This window comes from Diceros bicornis, chromosome 7 (assembly GCF_020826845.1).
Source record: "Diceros bicornis minor isolate mBicDic1 chromosome 7, mDicBic1.mat.cur, whole genome shotgun sequence".
Classification (NCBI taxonomy): Eukaryota; Metazoa; Chordata; class Mammalia; order Perissodactyla; family Rhinocerotidae; genus Diceros; species Diceros bicornis.
Window position 1 is genome coordinate 21,151,878 of NC_080746.1, and position 13,761 is coordinate 21,165,638.

The following is a 13,761-nucleotide window of genomic DNA, read 5'->3' on the forward strand; positions in this document are numbered from 1 at the left end:
CTTCTAGAAACTGAACTTTTATTTAAGCTCCCTGCTGTTAACATTGGAAAGAAAGTTTCCTGTGCCAATGTTTGCCCAAGTGGAAGAAAATGTTTGCATTTTGTATGCAGTGTTCATAAACTTGATGAGTCTACCAGTTTGGCACCGCTGGTGAGCACGTCTGCTTTGAGTTCTGAAGGACAGGCAGAAATAGTGGAGTGAAGCACCACAGCCACTGTAAAAGGTGTGACTGAGACGCTCCTCTTAGTGGTTGGAGGACAGGGATTCAGAATTCGCTTGTCCTAGTGCTGGGAAGGTCAGTACTTAGGACAGAGACCGCCAGTTTTGTTAAGTAGTTGTGAGCAAAAGAATCCTTTCTTCCCTCATTCATTCGGTTCAAGTTAGCTACAACCCTGGATTGACTTGATTTCTCCAGGCAAGATTGTGTTAGTAAAGCTATTTGAGCCTCTCTTTCCATGCTTTAGCTTTTAGTTGTGAAGATCTTGCCAAACTTTGCCGGGGTACATTATGGAACTTTACACCCTTTGCTCTGGAAGCTGGTGGCACCATATTAAGTATCTGTAACATGTTCTAGGCACAGTGTAAAAAATCACTGCAATTTGATTTAACGTAAAGTCATATTTTTTTGTGTGCAATGCAGAGTTCAGGGAACAAGGAATTTTTTTAAAAAATCCCTGCACGAGCGAGTTGTTTGCATAGAAAATGTGCCACGGGTGATAAAGAGTATAAAAACAGTAGGGAATTAACTGATAAATGTATGGCAAATGACCTAGACAAGGATCCAAGCAAGAAGCTGTGGAAAACAATTTAGGAAGATGCACTTTTCCTTGCCCATCCTACAGCAGCATTGCATCAGGTAAAGGAAACCGCTTTGGCTTTGCCCACCATCAGTAAGCCAAGAAGAACACGGCATGGGTCATTAAGATTTACAGCTCAAATGTAAATAATTCAGAACCCACAAACAATAATTAAAAAACCAACTGTGGCACCGCTTGGAGTCAGGTCCTCTGGGCCTCCTTTGAGGGGGAACCTCTCCCGTTTTGGCTGGAGACCTGTCCATCTGGGTACAGATGGTTGTAAGAGCTTTTTAATGACCTTTTCTAATGCTGGTGAATGTGTCTTTGGACACCATCATAACCAATGGATGAGGAGGGTGGAAACAGCAGGATGGTGGCAGCTGAGGAATTAAATGTCCTGAATTTGTTAGACATCTGCAGAAACATGCAATGTGTTGGGCAGGAAATTGTAAACAGAACGGACTGAGTCAATTATCAATACACCTGTGACACTCCAGGATGCCAGCTCTACTAGTTTAATGGCAACTTTCAAAGTCCCTACCTCCTGGAGCAACCTGTTGAATATTCTAAAGGAGTGCCAGGGCTATTGGATACTCCCTTTGCCCATGTGGCCAGAGCCTGGCTGACAGATTTCAACGAGCAGAGGAGCAGAGGATGTTCACCATCACCAGGAGGAAGTCAACTCCAAGTTCTCTCCTTTTGCTTGTCTCCTTGCTCATGTGGTGATCCTGTGCAGCTGTGTCTTTCCTTGTTACAATATACCCATTGTTCTAATTCTAAGTCAATAATGCTTAACCAATGGTATGTTTCAAAGGAGCTTAAGGAACTTAAAAAGTATACCTGCCTAGGGGCTCCTCCCTGGAGAATCTAATTCAGTAGTTGTGGTATGGGACCATGGGCATGTGCACTTTTTTAAAAGTTGCCTAGGTAATTCTGATATACACACTTGGTTGAGAAATAGTCTCATGAGTGTCTCAAGGTAACACTGGAGTGTTAGAGGTTCTGGACCAGGTCATGGGAAGCCTCAAGCTGAATTCATTGATCAAGAAACCAACTCACTATGCAGATAAATATCATTCAGGGCTTGGGCACAAGTGATATGAAAGTGGCTAAGGACAAAAATGTGTTCCCTTGACTAATTTTAATAGAAGAGCCAACTGACTGACTTTGGGTTTGGATGGAAGCCACTTCTTGATTCTAGCATCTGTTCCCAGCTCTGGATCTTCTCATTTAAGGTCCATTCTGTCATCGTGTTCATCCAGTTTAATCAGATTATTGAATCTCAGGGGCTCATTTTCAGGTCCGTGGTCAAAGATTTCTTAATTCTCTAGGAGATTTAGTTAATTTCGTACTTTAAAAGACCAGATGGGGTATTGGCTTTATGGACCTGAAAACATAGCTTTCATTAACTGGGAGATTTTTTCAAATTGGAAATCTTTGATGATTGTAATTTGTAATAATCCTTATGAGTAGTTTGAGTGTTAAAAATTCAAAAGGAATACGTATGTTTATGGTGTGTTTCTTAAAGGCAGGGGATGGGCATCTGAGGGAGTCCCCAACAAACTTTCTTTTACCTTCTCCTGGAATTGGGGAAAGAAGGGAAAGGGTAGAAATGTTGTTTAAAGTTACTTGAGTGCTTTAGAGTGTTTATGAGGGATTCAACACTATTATGAGAAAGGAGAGTGGGCAGGAGATTGATCAAACAAGGGGTGATCTATGAGAGAAGAGGCAAATGATGGGAAATGATTTAGGAACTGGAGAAAAGCAAAAGGTGTGTGGCTGTGATAATGTTAGAATGGAATGAAAGGGGAAGGGAATTCTAAGTTTAGAGACTTCAAAGGGGTCTGTCTGGGAAGTGTCATATGCTGCCAGTAGCAGACCGTAGCAAAATTAGAGACCCATTTGGCTTTGTGTTAATATATTTACATTTTCACCCCTTATTGATCTTGGTTCTTGCCTTCAAAAGAATCTTCCTTGTGCATTCATTTATAGGACCCAGTTAACAGTGCAGTCTCCTTTTCTTCCTTTCTGTAATATTTGTATTCTAAATTATGAGTTAATGGGTTCCTGGATCTTTTATCTTTAGTAGATTATGATGTTGTATAGTTTATGTAAATATTTGTCTTGAGGTACTTTAAGTACTTGCTCCTATCAAGTCTTACATTTGAATTGTTTTATTGCAGTCCCTCTGTTTAAATTGAGCCCTAATCTCTTCAATCCTGTTGTCAAGGCCACGCTCTTGGCTTGGGTTTAATGGAGATAGAATTTGGTTGGTTGCTTACTGTAGTATGTTTAATTTAATTTTTCAGGTAGTGATAAACATTGGGGTCTGGGCTATAGGCTCTTGGATATTAATATATATAAACCCTGATCTCAAATATGGAGCAATTTAAAGTGTTCACTGAACACAATTTGCAGCAGGATTTTTTTTTAAGAGTATAATATGGAATAATATTTCTAGTTCAGATTCTGCTGTGTATCTTAGCTGAAGCAAACCCCCAATGGCTCATGCTTTCCTGAGGCTAATAGAATTTTTCGGAAGCCTGGAAGGGTAGTAGTTTGATATTTATCTCAGTTCTCATGTACTGTAGGGTTTTTCTAAATCTAGCCATCTTGACTGTAGATAGATCACATGAAGCAGTAGACCAGTGCACTGTCCGTTCTTGTTAAGGCTAATAATATAAACCACTTGAGTGTTCACTCCCCTTATACCTTCGGGCTATATTATTAAAGAAGTTTCATTTTCTTCTGTGCATTATCAGAATACACAGAACGTAACCACTGAGCCATCAGTGACCTTTGCATTCCAGGATGGATGAGGCAAATATTTCTCTCTTAGTGTCTTTATAAACTCTTTGTTGAAGAAAGACTTTTTTTATATGTGAAGGGTAGAAGACAAGCGGGAGCAAATTTTTCTTCATGTCAAGTTGAATTCCTTTACTACTCATTGATATATTGCTTCTTACCCACTTCTGCATTAGGTGTTAAAGAGTCAGATCCAGTCTATCATTTGAGGTAGATAAGTGTAAATGCAGCATCTTTTCTCTACAGGGTCCTCTGCTTTAAGCAGACTTGATATGTTAAAATCTGAGTTCTATCTATCAGAGTGATGTAGTTACTTTAGCACAGTCACGAATTACTTCACCACAAGTTTCCTATAAACAGTGAGCTCCCTTAGTCATGTATTGCATGATTCAATTAAAAATGTTTTGATTTGCATTTAACTTTGCAGGAATTGACTGTCAAGGTGATATAACAGTTTAATGAGCTACTGGGGAGATTGTGTAGTCTCCAGCTAGACAGTTTTCAAGTGAGTTGAAATCTATTTTTCCCCGGATGGTTAAAGAAAGACGTGTATTGGACCATGTTTTTCTCCAGACATTTCCTCCTCTCCTGTGTTTCTATAAACACACCTACACATATATATTGAATTATCTTAAAATCTCTTTATATTTAATAAATGTCCATCTAAAAAGCCCCTCAATTCACTGACACTGCGTTTGCTACATTGTTTTAGAAACTTTTCCCCCTTCTTATCTCTACTGTCAAGTTAAACTAAATGCCCTGTGGCTGATAAGATTCAGTCTAAACAATAATTATTTGAATAGTTTGAAAAAGCCAGAATATTATATAGAACATTTTCTAATTTATGTCTTTACTAGCGGGCCACATCTTGTTGCTTGCCTGAGTTTTTGGACTGAGTCCAAAATCTACCAGTATTTTTCTGTGTATGTCTGTATTCCTGCAATTAACCAGCATGAAGGGCGTCAGTGGCTACAGTCTCTGACAGTAGACCCAGCAAGTTAGTGCTGTGGCTAAATGTCGCACCTGAAAATAAGCCATCTAGGTTTGTATAGGACAGAATACTAGGATACCAGAACACCAGATGAATTTAAATAGTGTGGTGTACTTTATCTGTGGTTGTTGGTTCTAACTGTCTCTGCTGCTTAAATACTGATAAGGAGAGTCTACAAGAATACTAGATGTGATTTGTGCTACTTGAGTTTACCGTTACCCAGCAGATTTATTCCTTCCATGTTTACAATCTGAGCAGTTCTCTTCATATCAGGGTTTAGTGATTCTGATGGGCAGAAGTAGAAATATATTGTTTCATATTTTTTCACTCTGGAGATTTAACAGAGGAAAGCAGCGAACAATTGGCCAAAGATGCACAGCTTTGAATATGATTCCTGCTTTTCACAAAAATGTGTCTTTGATTATCTCTTCATAAACGCATGACCTGGAGCTAAAATTTTCTGTCAGTGTCGTCAGTGGAGTTGTATATTAATGGTTTGACTTGGCATTATCAGGACAAGAGCTATGCCACTAGAGTCTTTTAAACTGCAAGCCAGACGTGGCAGGTGGTGCAGTAGATAATAATGAATTGAAGGTCTTCACAAGCCCCGTATTGCTTTGTCAACATCATCTGTGTTTTGGGGGTTCGTTTTACAGGGACACAGAAGAAGTAAGATGAACTAAATATAGTGAGGTGAATGTAAGGCCTTTCAACCCTAAGATCACCCTACCTTATCTTTCTTTCATGCAGCTTCTTCCAGGAAGCCTACCCAGATTATCCTAGTTGGAATCAAATTCTTCCTTAGGATTTCCCTTTATTTCCTGTTTTTACAACTCTAATGTCATATTACTTATTTGCCTTGTGTGCTAATTTTTTTCAAATATGTCTTCTCTTATAACCTTTGAAAACTCATAACTCAAGCAGACTTTTAAAAACAGATATCTTGTTTTAGTTTTTGGCTACTTCCCACAGCATCTAACAGATGCAACCAATAGTCAATCGATACGTAATAGATGAATGATGAATGTTGGTGAAATTAACTATCAACTCATGGAAATGGAGGATGAGTACAAGATTAACCAGTATTTGGTTAGCTATTTGCAGATTAAAAATTGCTCTCACAGGTGCTATCTCATTTTCTTTTCATGTTAGCACCATGAGGTAGGGAATACTCCATTTTCCAGGTGTGAAAACTGTGTGAGACAGGTTAAGAGATGTTCCCAAACTCATTGCACTTGCTGCGCAATTCAACTGGGATTTGAAACCAGTTTTTCACACTCATAACTTTTCCCTCATTAGACCACTCTGCTGGAAGATAATGCTAGTTCTCCTTCACCCAAGCCTGAGGTTGTGAGTTCCTTTTAAAATGCAGATCGGGTACAGGAGATCCTCCTTATTAGAGGATAATTAATGCCTAGAAAAGGTCACTGAAGTGAATTCACTTAAAGCAGGTACCAGAATTTCATAGTAAATAGAGATAAAGAGCTTTGATTGAACTTCATTGCAGAGAGTGAACCTAAAAATTAAGAATATTATTTTATCTTATATTTGGCGACATTTAAGCTATAATTGCAACTCTGTAATTCTTAGAATGAGCAAAGAATCAAATGTTGATTGTTTTTGCAGTACAATTTTTCTGATAAAGTTGAATGCAGAATGCCACAGTGTCCTTTCCTTCACTCAAGTGCTTAGCCTCTCTTAATCCTTGCAGAGTTTCCCTTCTGGTTGTCATTTGGTCTAACTTTGCCAGATACTCATTGATTAGTGATTTTGCTTGTGATTCAAGCAGCTTTATCATCACTTTCACTGATTTCATGAAAGTCGGCATTTTTGATAAGAGTCACAATTTTATGGTGCAGTCATGTTGTTTTTGTGTGTGTCGTGTAGAATCTTCCAGAGACCTATAAAGAATATAATTCTATGGATAGAGATAAACTGTAGTGTTAACTGAGTAGCGATTAATTTTATAAGTGGTTGGTATTTTTTTTAATGTTGTGATTTTTGCCTTCTTGCTAACTATGGGGGCTCAAATGATGAATATTAAGATAACTAGGACTCCTTGAACTAATAAAAATACTACATGATTAAATATCTGAAAGTCCTTCTTTCCACAGAAGTGTTGGGTGTTTTCTTTTTCTATTCCCTAATCACATACTTTCATGAAAATAAAAGTCCATCAGGTTAAATATAATTGAGGTCACAAAAAAAAAAACACAAATGGTTCTAGAAGAGGACTTCATTTTAATGCATTCAGCATTACTTAATGAATTAACAGTGATATGCTGCGTGTGTGTGTGTGTGTGTGTGTGTGTGTGGAGTATTTATATAAAGGATTATTCCTTTGTGTAATATTGTGAGTATAATATCATGAGACTGATGGTAGATATTGGCTTGAGATTAATTTTAGCTTAGTGGTTAAGAGTTGAATTCTGGAGCCATGTTCCCTGGGGTCTTATCCCACCTCTGCCATTTACTAGCTGTGTGATCGTATTCAAGTTACGTAATCTCACAGTTCCACAATTTCCGTCTGGATAATGGAGATACTTACAGTATCTTCCTCATAGACCTGTTTTGAGAATTAATGAGTTGATATTTGCAAAGTGCCTAGCACATGGTAAGCACTCAGTAAATGTTGGCAGTTGTGATTTGATCATTATTATTATCGAGTTTTTGCAGGAGGAGGAAAACTGGTTTAAATTGGGCTGAGCATATTGGGCTCATCTTTTGTTTTGTTGTCCACAAGGTAATAATCTCATAAATATTTCTTGAAAGAAAAAGCGAAGTTTACTGTTGAATGATATATGAGAGCTCATAATACTTTTGAGCAAACATTTTTAGATCTTCTAAACATTTAAATGTATAAATGTTGCCTATGCACAACCTCTTTTCCCTCTCATGTCTTTCTATTCTCAACCCCCTCCCCTGGGTAAATAAACCAGACATTTCTTTAGGTTTTTACCAAGAAACCTTGAAGTGATTAATTTAATGGCTAAGTGAAATGGTAGTTTTTAATTTCTTTTCTTATGTGTAAACACAATGGAAGTTCAGTGAGAATTTATCTTTCAATTGATTACTTGTGTTGGGTTTTAGGAGTGTTGGTGACAGATGAACAGTAATTGAGGTGTGAATAAAATTTTGGAAAAGGAAAATGATATCATTTCTTGCGGAAAATATTGCGTTCTTCCATTATGGTGCATGGCAATTCATTGGCTATTTTTAATGGGTAAAGGCTCTTGCTGCTTGTAAAATACCTATGGTTTTGAATTGGCTCAGGATATGTTAATGGCAAGTGATGTCGTGGAACTGGGACCTTGCTCACTGGCAGTCAGCTTGCCCTAAACTATAGACTAGAAGACGACAAATTTCAGCAACAAGACTTGGCTTGTCTTTCCCTGACAGATAATGAGCCACAGGAGGGCCATGTCACTGACATGCTGACTGCCTCACCCGTCCCCTACTTTAGAGTCGGTTGGAGGACTGCATTGTTCTCTCTTGTATAGAGATGCACTTGTAAATCATTTTTGAAAAGCAGATTCAGTATAATTTTAAAAAATACTTGTTTGCTACGTAAAGCTGTTTATAAGGCAGCTTCACTATTAAGTTTTTAATTGCTTAAGTCTGCTTCATATAGCTGTTTATATGCCTTCTCACCTCAACTTGATTTAGTGGTGAGCCAAAAAAAGGGGGCATATATTACTAAAAGTGAAACAAGAATATTACCGAGCTTTACGTTTAAAAAATCTCAAAATTTGTCATTTAGGGTTTTGTAAAAATTTTTCTTTTTAGTCTGGTAAGGAAATGCTTCATAAAAACCAGGCAATTAGGATGAAGAGATTTATTTACAGTCTTAAGTTGGTATTTTAGTTCAAAGCATTTGCTGTGTTTTAATTGACTTTGTACATGTTTTTTTTATCAAACTCTGGTCTTATTTTGAGAAATGAAACTTCAGCAACTTAGGAAGTTCTAGTTTGCCAATGAGAGTATATAAAATGACAGGCAACAAATGACTGATGATTAACTTTGTTTTTGTGAAACTCTTCTAAAGTAGAATATCCACTGTCTTCACTTTCTTTGACAACAAGGAATTGCACTTTTTCTAATTGTTTATTTTAAGGGTGGAATTAAGTCCGAGACTGTATGTTGTAACCAATAGGTAGGGTTGTTTTGCTGTTTAGATATCATAGGACAGATTGGAGTGGGGCTCTCCTAATTCCTAGCATATTCTAGTTTTTATTAAGTTTAAAAATGTAAGGATTTCCTATCATTCCTGAACTAAATTTAGTAATGAAATTTTATCTGAAGTCAGGAACATTATCCAAATCTGATTTGATGTGTGTAGGACACTGCACATTCATTGAGTGGTACAGATTGTGTTAAATGGGCCTGAAATAATGTTCAGGAAAGAGAATCACTTTTCTTCTTGACACAGTTTGTCACAGATATGCATTCCTATCCCTATCTTGTTAGTGTAGTCGTTATATTTTTCATTACAAGTTTTTGCAAATATCCTAGTTTTCCTTGATTAGGTTTACATGACTACATTGCATTTATAGACTAGGTGTTATTAATATGTATGATTAAACATGTAATTAACATGTGTAATTACATAGTGAGAGGTATGCCAGAGCTGGGCTCTGTGCTGATTTATTGTATGGGTGCTGCACGCACAAAGACATAGTTAGGATTTTATGCTTAACATTTACTCCCACTATAAATCTGCAGTGGTTTGTCATCAGGGTATATGCTTTTTCATTTGTGTGTAGGAGAAGCATTTTTATGGTCATGGGAGCAACTGGATTATGATTGTCTTTTACTGTGGCTCTATCAGATATTCGACCCAGAGAACCCGCGGAAGAAAGGTTTGGTGTGATGTCATGGTCCTGAGGGTGTGAACACTGCGCTATGCTAACCACACTCGGGAAGGCACAGATTTTATATTTTTATTTTATTTCAATTAATTAATTTAATTAATAGTTTAAGCGCCATGTTAAACTCATCTTTGAAATAACCTTTTTCTCTTCCACCTCCTGTATGTTTGGTTACTTTCCCTCTTAGCTAAATTAACCCCTTTCAAACATCTAAGAGCACCTTCCTGCTTTATTTGCTCCCGTATGTGCTCATCATATTCTCATCCATGTCATCGTCACTGTACATTTTTGTAAAGCTCTATAAACAGGCATAATGTACTCTCTGCTTCCTTTTCAGCATTTCTTCTATTGCTCTTTCCCCATGCCCTCCCCTCCACTACTTCTTGACTCTATGTTTCTTTTTTCTTACAGAAGAATTTTGAATTAAACCTTGCCAAGAAAAGAAAAATGGCAAGGAGACAGCATCATAAAGGACTAAAGCGGAGTAAAAGCAAGTGAGATTATTGAAATCTTCTGTATATGAGGAAGTAACAAGGGTAACCGAGGTTGATTCTGGGACATACCCTTTCCTCAAATAATTGTGCTGGACGTAGACGTTATCAGAGAGAAGCTAAGGAGTGTAGTTTATAAGAGGCTTACAATGGCAATAGAAGGCATACTTATGCATTGCATCATTAATGAGCAAAGTAGTCCAGGTCATGGTTGGAGTCCACTCAAAACCTCCTGCGACATGTTGTTTTCAGTGTTTTGATTAGGGTGTTGGGGATGGCCCAAGGGCCTAATAACTACCAGGATATAATTTTGATTTGAGTGCATAAGTAGATATGCTTTCCTGAAAAAAGATGGGCATTAAAGCTTGACTTGGATTCATATTTGGCATGTTTCCAAGGGGCACCTGGGAACAGATGTGTTGTCTGCTCTGAATGCACTGGGATCCATCCATGTTTTGCTTACAGACCCCCTTCTGTCTGGTGCACTCTGCCCTCTAAAAGCTTCCTGAATTGCTTTGTAAACAAGGCAGCTACTACAGCTGCAACTGTTGAATTTGGACTTTAGCCAGCTTGAAATTTATCCCTGCCCTAATGCTATATATCTGGGAGCAGGCAAAGTGGATTTTTTTTAGGCATATGGAAGCATTCCCAGAGGAAGATTGTGTTGAGGGGAAAGGAGCTCAGATTCCTTATAACTGCATGCATTCTCCTTGGATTTATGTTGACTTTTTCTCTTTGCCACTAAGTCCGATTTCAGCACCTTTCCTTTATGCTTCCCCAGTTACTTAGTTGGGCTATGGCTTCATTAAAAACCCATAATTCCAATGCCCTTTATCTTGGTGGGCCCCCTCTGGTTCAAGATGACTTGATTCAGCCCCTTGAGTGATTGAAGATTGTTTTTCAAGATTCCTTTCTTTGGTATGCTAATATTTAACAATGAAAGAAGAGAAAGACCAAACAAAACAAAATGAAAAACCAAAAAACAAAAAAGGGATAAAGTGGAGAATGCGCTTTCTTAAGAAATCCTGTTTGGGGATTAGCCCTTCCTGGCGGTTGCTTCAGTGACTGTATGCTGCGTGGATTTCAGGATTTCACATTTCCTTTGTATACGGAGAGGTGTTGCGACGTCGTCTTTGAGTGCCAAAATGCCAGTGTTCTTGCAAAAATGGAAGTTTAGTTTTGCTTTATTATATTCTTGGCTTGTTGATGAGTTTTCCATTTAAGCCTCTTGCTTTGTCCTCGCTTATCTAGCTTTTGAAGTCTTCTGCTCAGGTGGATTTCTTTATGCCTTCTCACTAGATCAGGATTAAAAAGAAAAATTTTAGTTGTTCATCTCTTCATATACTTTATAACTGCCTGGGCTTCTTTTTTGACCTCTTGGAACTGATGGCGTGTGACACGAGTGCATGTAGAATGAGCATTTGCCAGTATGTCTGCTTTTGGTTTGTTTCATATTACTGGATTAGAACTAAAATCTATTTCATTTTAGTAGCAGCAGAAAGCACAAAATCTTGAGGTTCCTGCCAATATTCTCTTTTTGGAATAATATCCAAATGTAACTTTTCTGTTGGAATAAGTATTTTCTGGCCAACATCTCCCCCTCCCCCCAGCTTCTGTGTGATGAAATAACATTGACTTCTCGTGTCTCAAGGTTTGGATTATTTAGGAAGCCCTTCTACATAAAAGTGATGTCTTAACTAATGTTCTTGGGGTAGAGTTGATTATGAGTAAGTGCTGGAAGGAGGGACTGTGTAGAACCTTTGGATGCAATATGGCGTAGTAAAAGGAGGATTAAATGAGATTTCCCGGGATTACGATGGAGCAGATCCTTCCCATGTTGTGTAATTTTAGATCACTGACCGGTGCAATTGTGAACTTCCCCACTGCTTTTGGCCTCCCCTCATCTTAGAAGAGTGCTGGCCTGCATAGTGGGCTAGAAATCCAGGCCTTCGTTGATTTATTCCTTTTGGTTTCAGTCCCAGAGCTTGAGCTGTGCAGGGATTTCAACTGATCAGGAACAGCCAACTAGCTGTAGTATAAAGAAGTGAGCTATTGTGCTGGGGAAAAATTTGTTGTTTGAGGAACAAAAATTGACACTCTTTCTTTAGGCAGAGGAAAGTTAATACATTGGACTATTATTTTTTTAAGGAGGACATTATTGCTTCTTTCTTATTCCCAGTGTTCACGTGTAAAAATAAGAAACAGTGTGGTTTTTGTTTCAGCTGTTGCCAATACCAACATTTACCACCTCCTTCAAAGTTTTTTTTAAGGGACTCTGTTGGACTGAAAATTTGCTTGGGGCTGACACTTGTCATTCAGTTTCTGAGCCCACAGGCAAGTTATTCCCCCCGCCCCCCCCCCCCCCCTTTTTAGAGGAAGAACACTTTTTAGAAATTTGATAGTTAAGGAGCTTTTTTGCCATTTTAAATTGGTTATCTTTATTCAGTATACAAAAACTAAAACTCAGGCTTTAGACAAAAGCTCGTCATTTCAAAATTAATCTTGAAATAAAAGTTGTCCTCTTGGCGTGGGTTTCTGAAACATTCCTAACGTCAACCATCAGATTATTGGGTGTCTGTCTAGTGAGGTTAGCAGTACTTAATGAATCATTAACTGATTCTCCAGCATTTCTACGCGGAGATGCTGCTGGCCCACGCTCCGTACCTAGGCTTTGCTTCTTTTTCCTTACAGTGAGGGCAGATTTGCACTGAACAATCTAGTGGTTCAACCTGAAGGACAGTAAGCCAAAGTTAGGCACCACAGAACTGAAGTTTTTTCCCACGTGAAATTAATATGTGGGAGAAATGGATTCAGGTCCCTGGCCTCAGTGTTAACATTATTAACCAACAGAGCCCACAGTCTTGGAAAAGTGCAGCACATCTAAGGCTAGAGTATGTTGACCCTCCAGGTGGTGAGGGTCATTACAGTTACTGCTGGTGACATTCAGCAGCAGTAGCACATAGTAGTTAATGTGAGATGGGAAACTGCTTCTCTTGTATATATTCCTGACACTAGATTATTAAATTTTTATCATGCTTCCTCAACCGTGGGGTATTTCACAATTATATATCACTTTTCAATATACAAATTGCACAATAATGTATAACCTGACATTTATTATGGAAAATGTGATTTTATTTGGTTATTTAATCTTCATTAAAGGTATCTTAAATGGTCTGATTTTTTAAAAAAATCAAACCTCTTTAAAACATATTAACATCCTAAATATATTCTTGGGTCTAGCACATTCCAGAGGGATTTGGTTATAATTTTCTGAATAGAAATCCTTAAGGAAGCAACTGAGTGTATGAATAATGAGGGAGGAAGTATTTGGGTATTTTTAAGGAAACAAAACGCAGCCTTATTTTTAGAATATGGGGTCTAAAGAGACTGTATATTTTTATACCAATATAAAAATCAAGACAAAAGAAATACCTTAATGAAAAAGTTGCAAAAACCCATCAAAGTTAAGTAAAATCTAATTGAAGAGTCATTTAATTGTAAAGGCTCATATTATATTGTGCATATTCTTTTTCAAATTATATATTTTGCATTTATAGAAAATAATATAGGAAATATTCACATAACCACACCTAGTTTTGTCACATCTTGTTACATACTTTGCCATGTGTGCAAACTCTCTATTCCATTTGCCTCTCCCTCACCTCATTCCCCATCCCCCTTCCTAGGGTTAAACTATAATCTTGAATTTAGTGTTTATTACTCCCGTATCTGTTTTAGTCATTTTCCTACAAACATTTGTTCATATATAGGATGCAGTATTTTTGCATGTTTTTAATAAAGTATTA

The 13,761-nt window shown here is 37.7% G+C and overlaps 1 protein-coding gene across 6 annotated transcripts in view; it reads left to right on the plus strand.

The window, feature by feature from the left end:
- CADM1 (cell adhesion molecule 1) overlaps positions 1–13,761 on the plus strand; it is a 317,399-nt gene that overhangs the window by 79,547 nt on the left and 224,091 nt on the right. Inside the window, exon 1 of one of the 6 annotated variants that reach the window (XM_058545176.1) lies at positions 9,320–9,452. The exons of the other annotated variants lie outside the window; for them this stretch is intronic. Within the exon in view, the coding sequence (XP_058401159.1) occupies positions 9,335–9,452 (118 nt within the window). The 5' untranslated portion in view covers positions 9,320–9,334. Of the gene's footprint in view, positions 1–9,319; positions 9,453–13,761 lie in introns of those variants that run through there. 6 annotated transcript variants of the gene reach the window in all.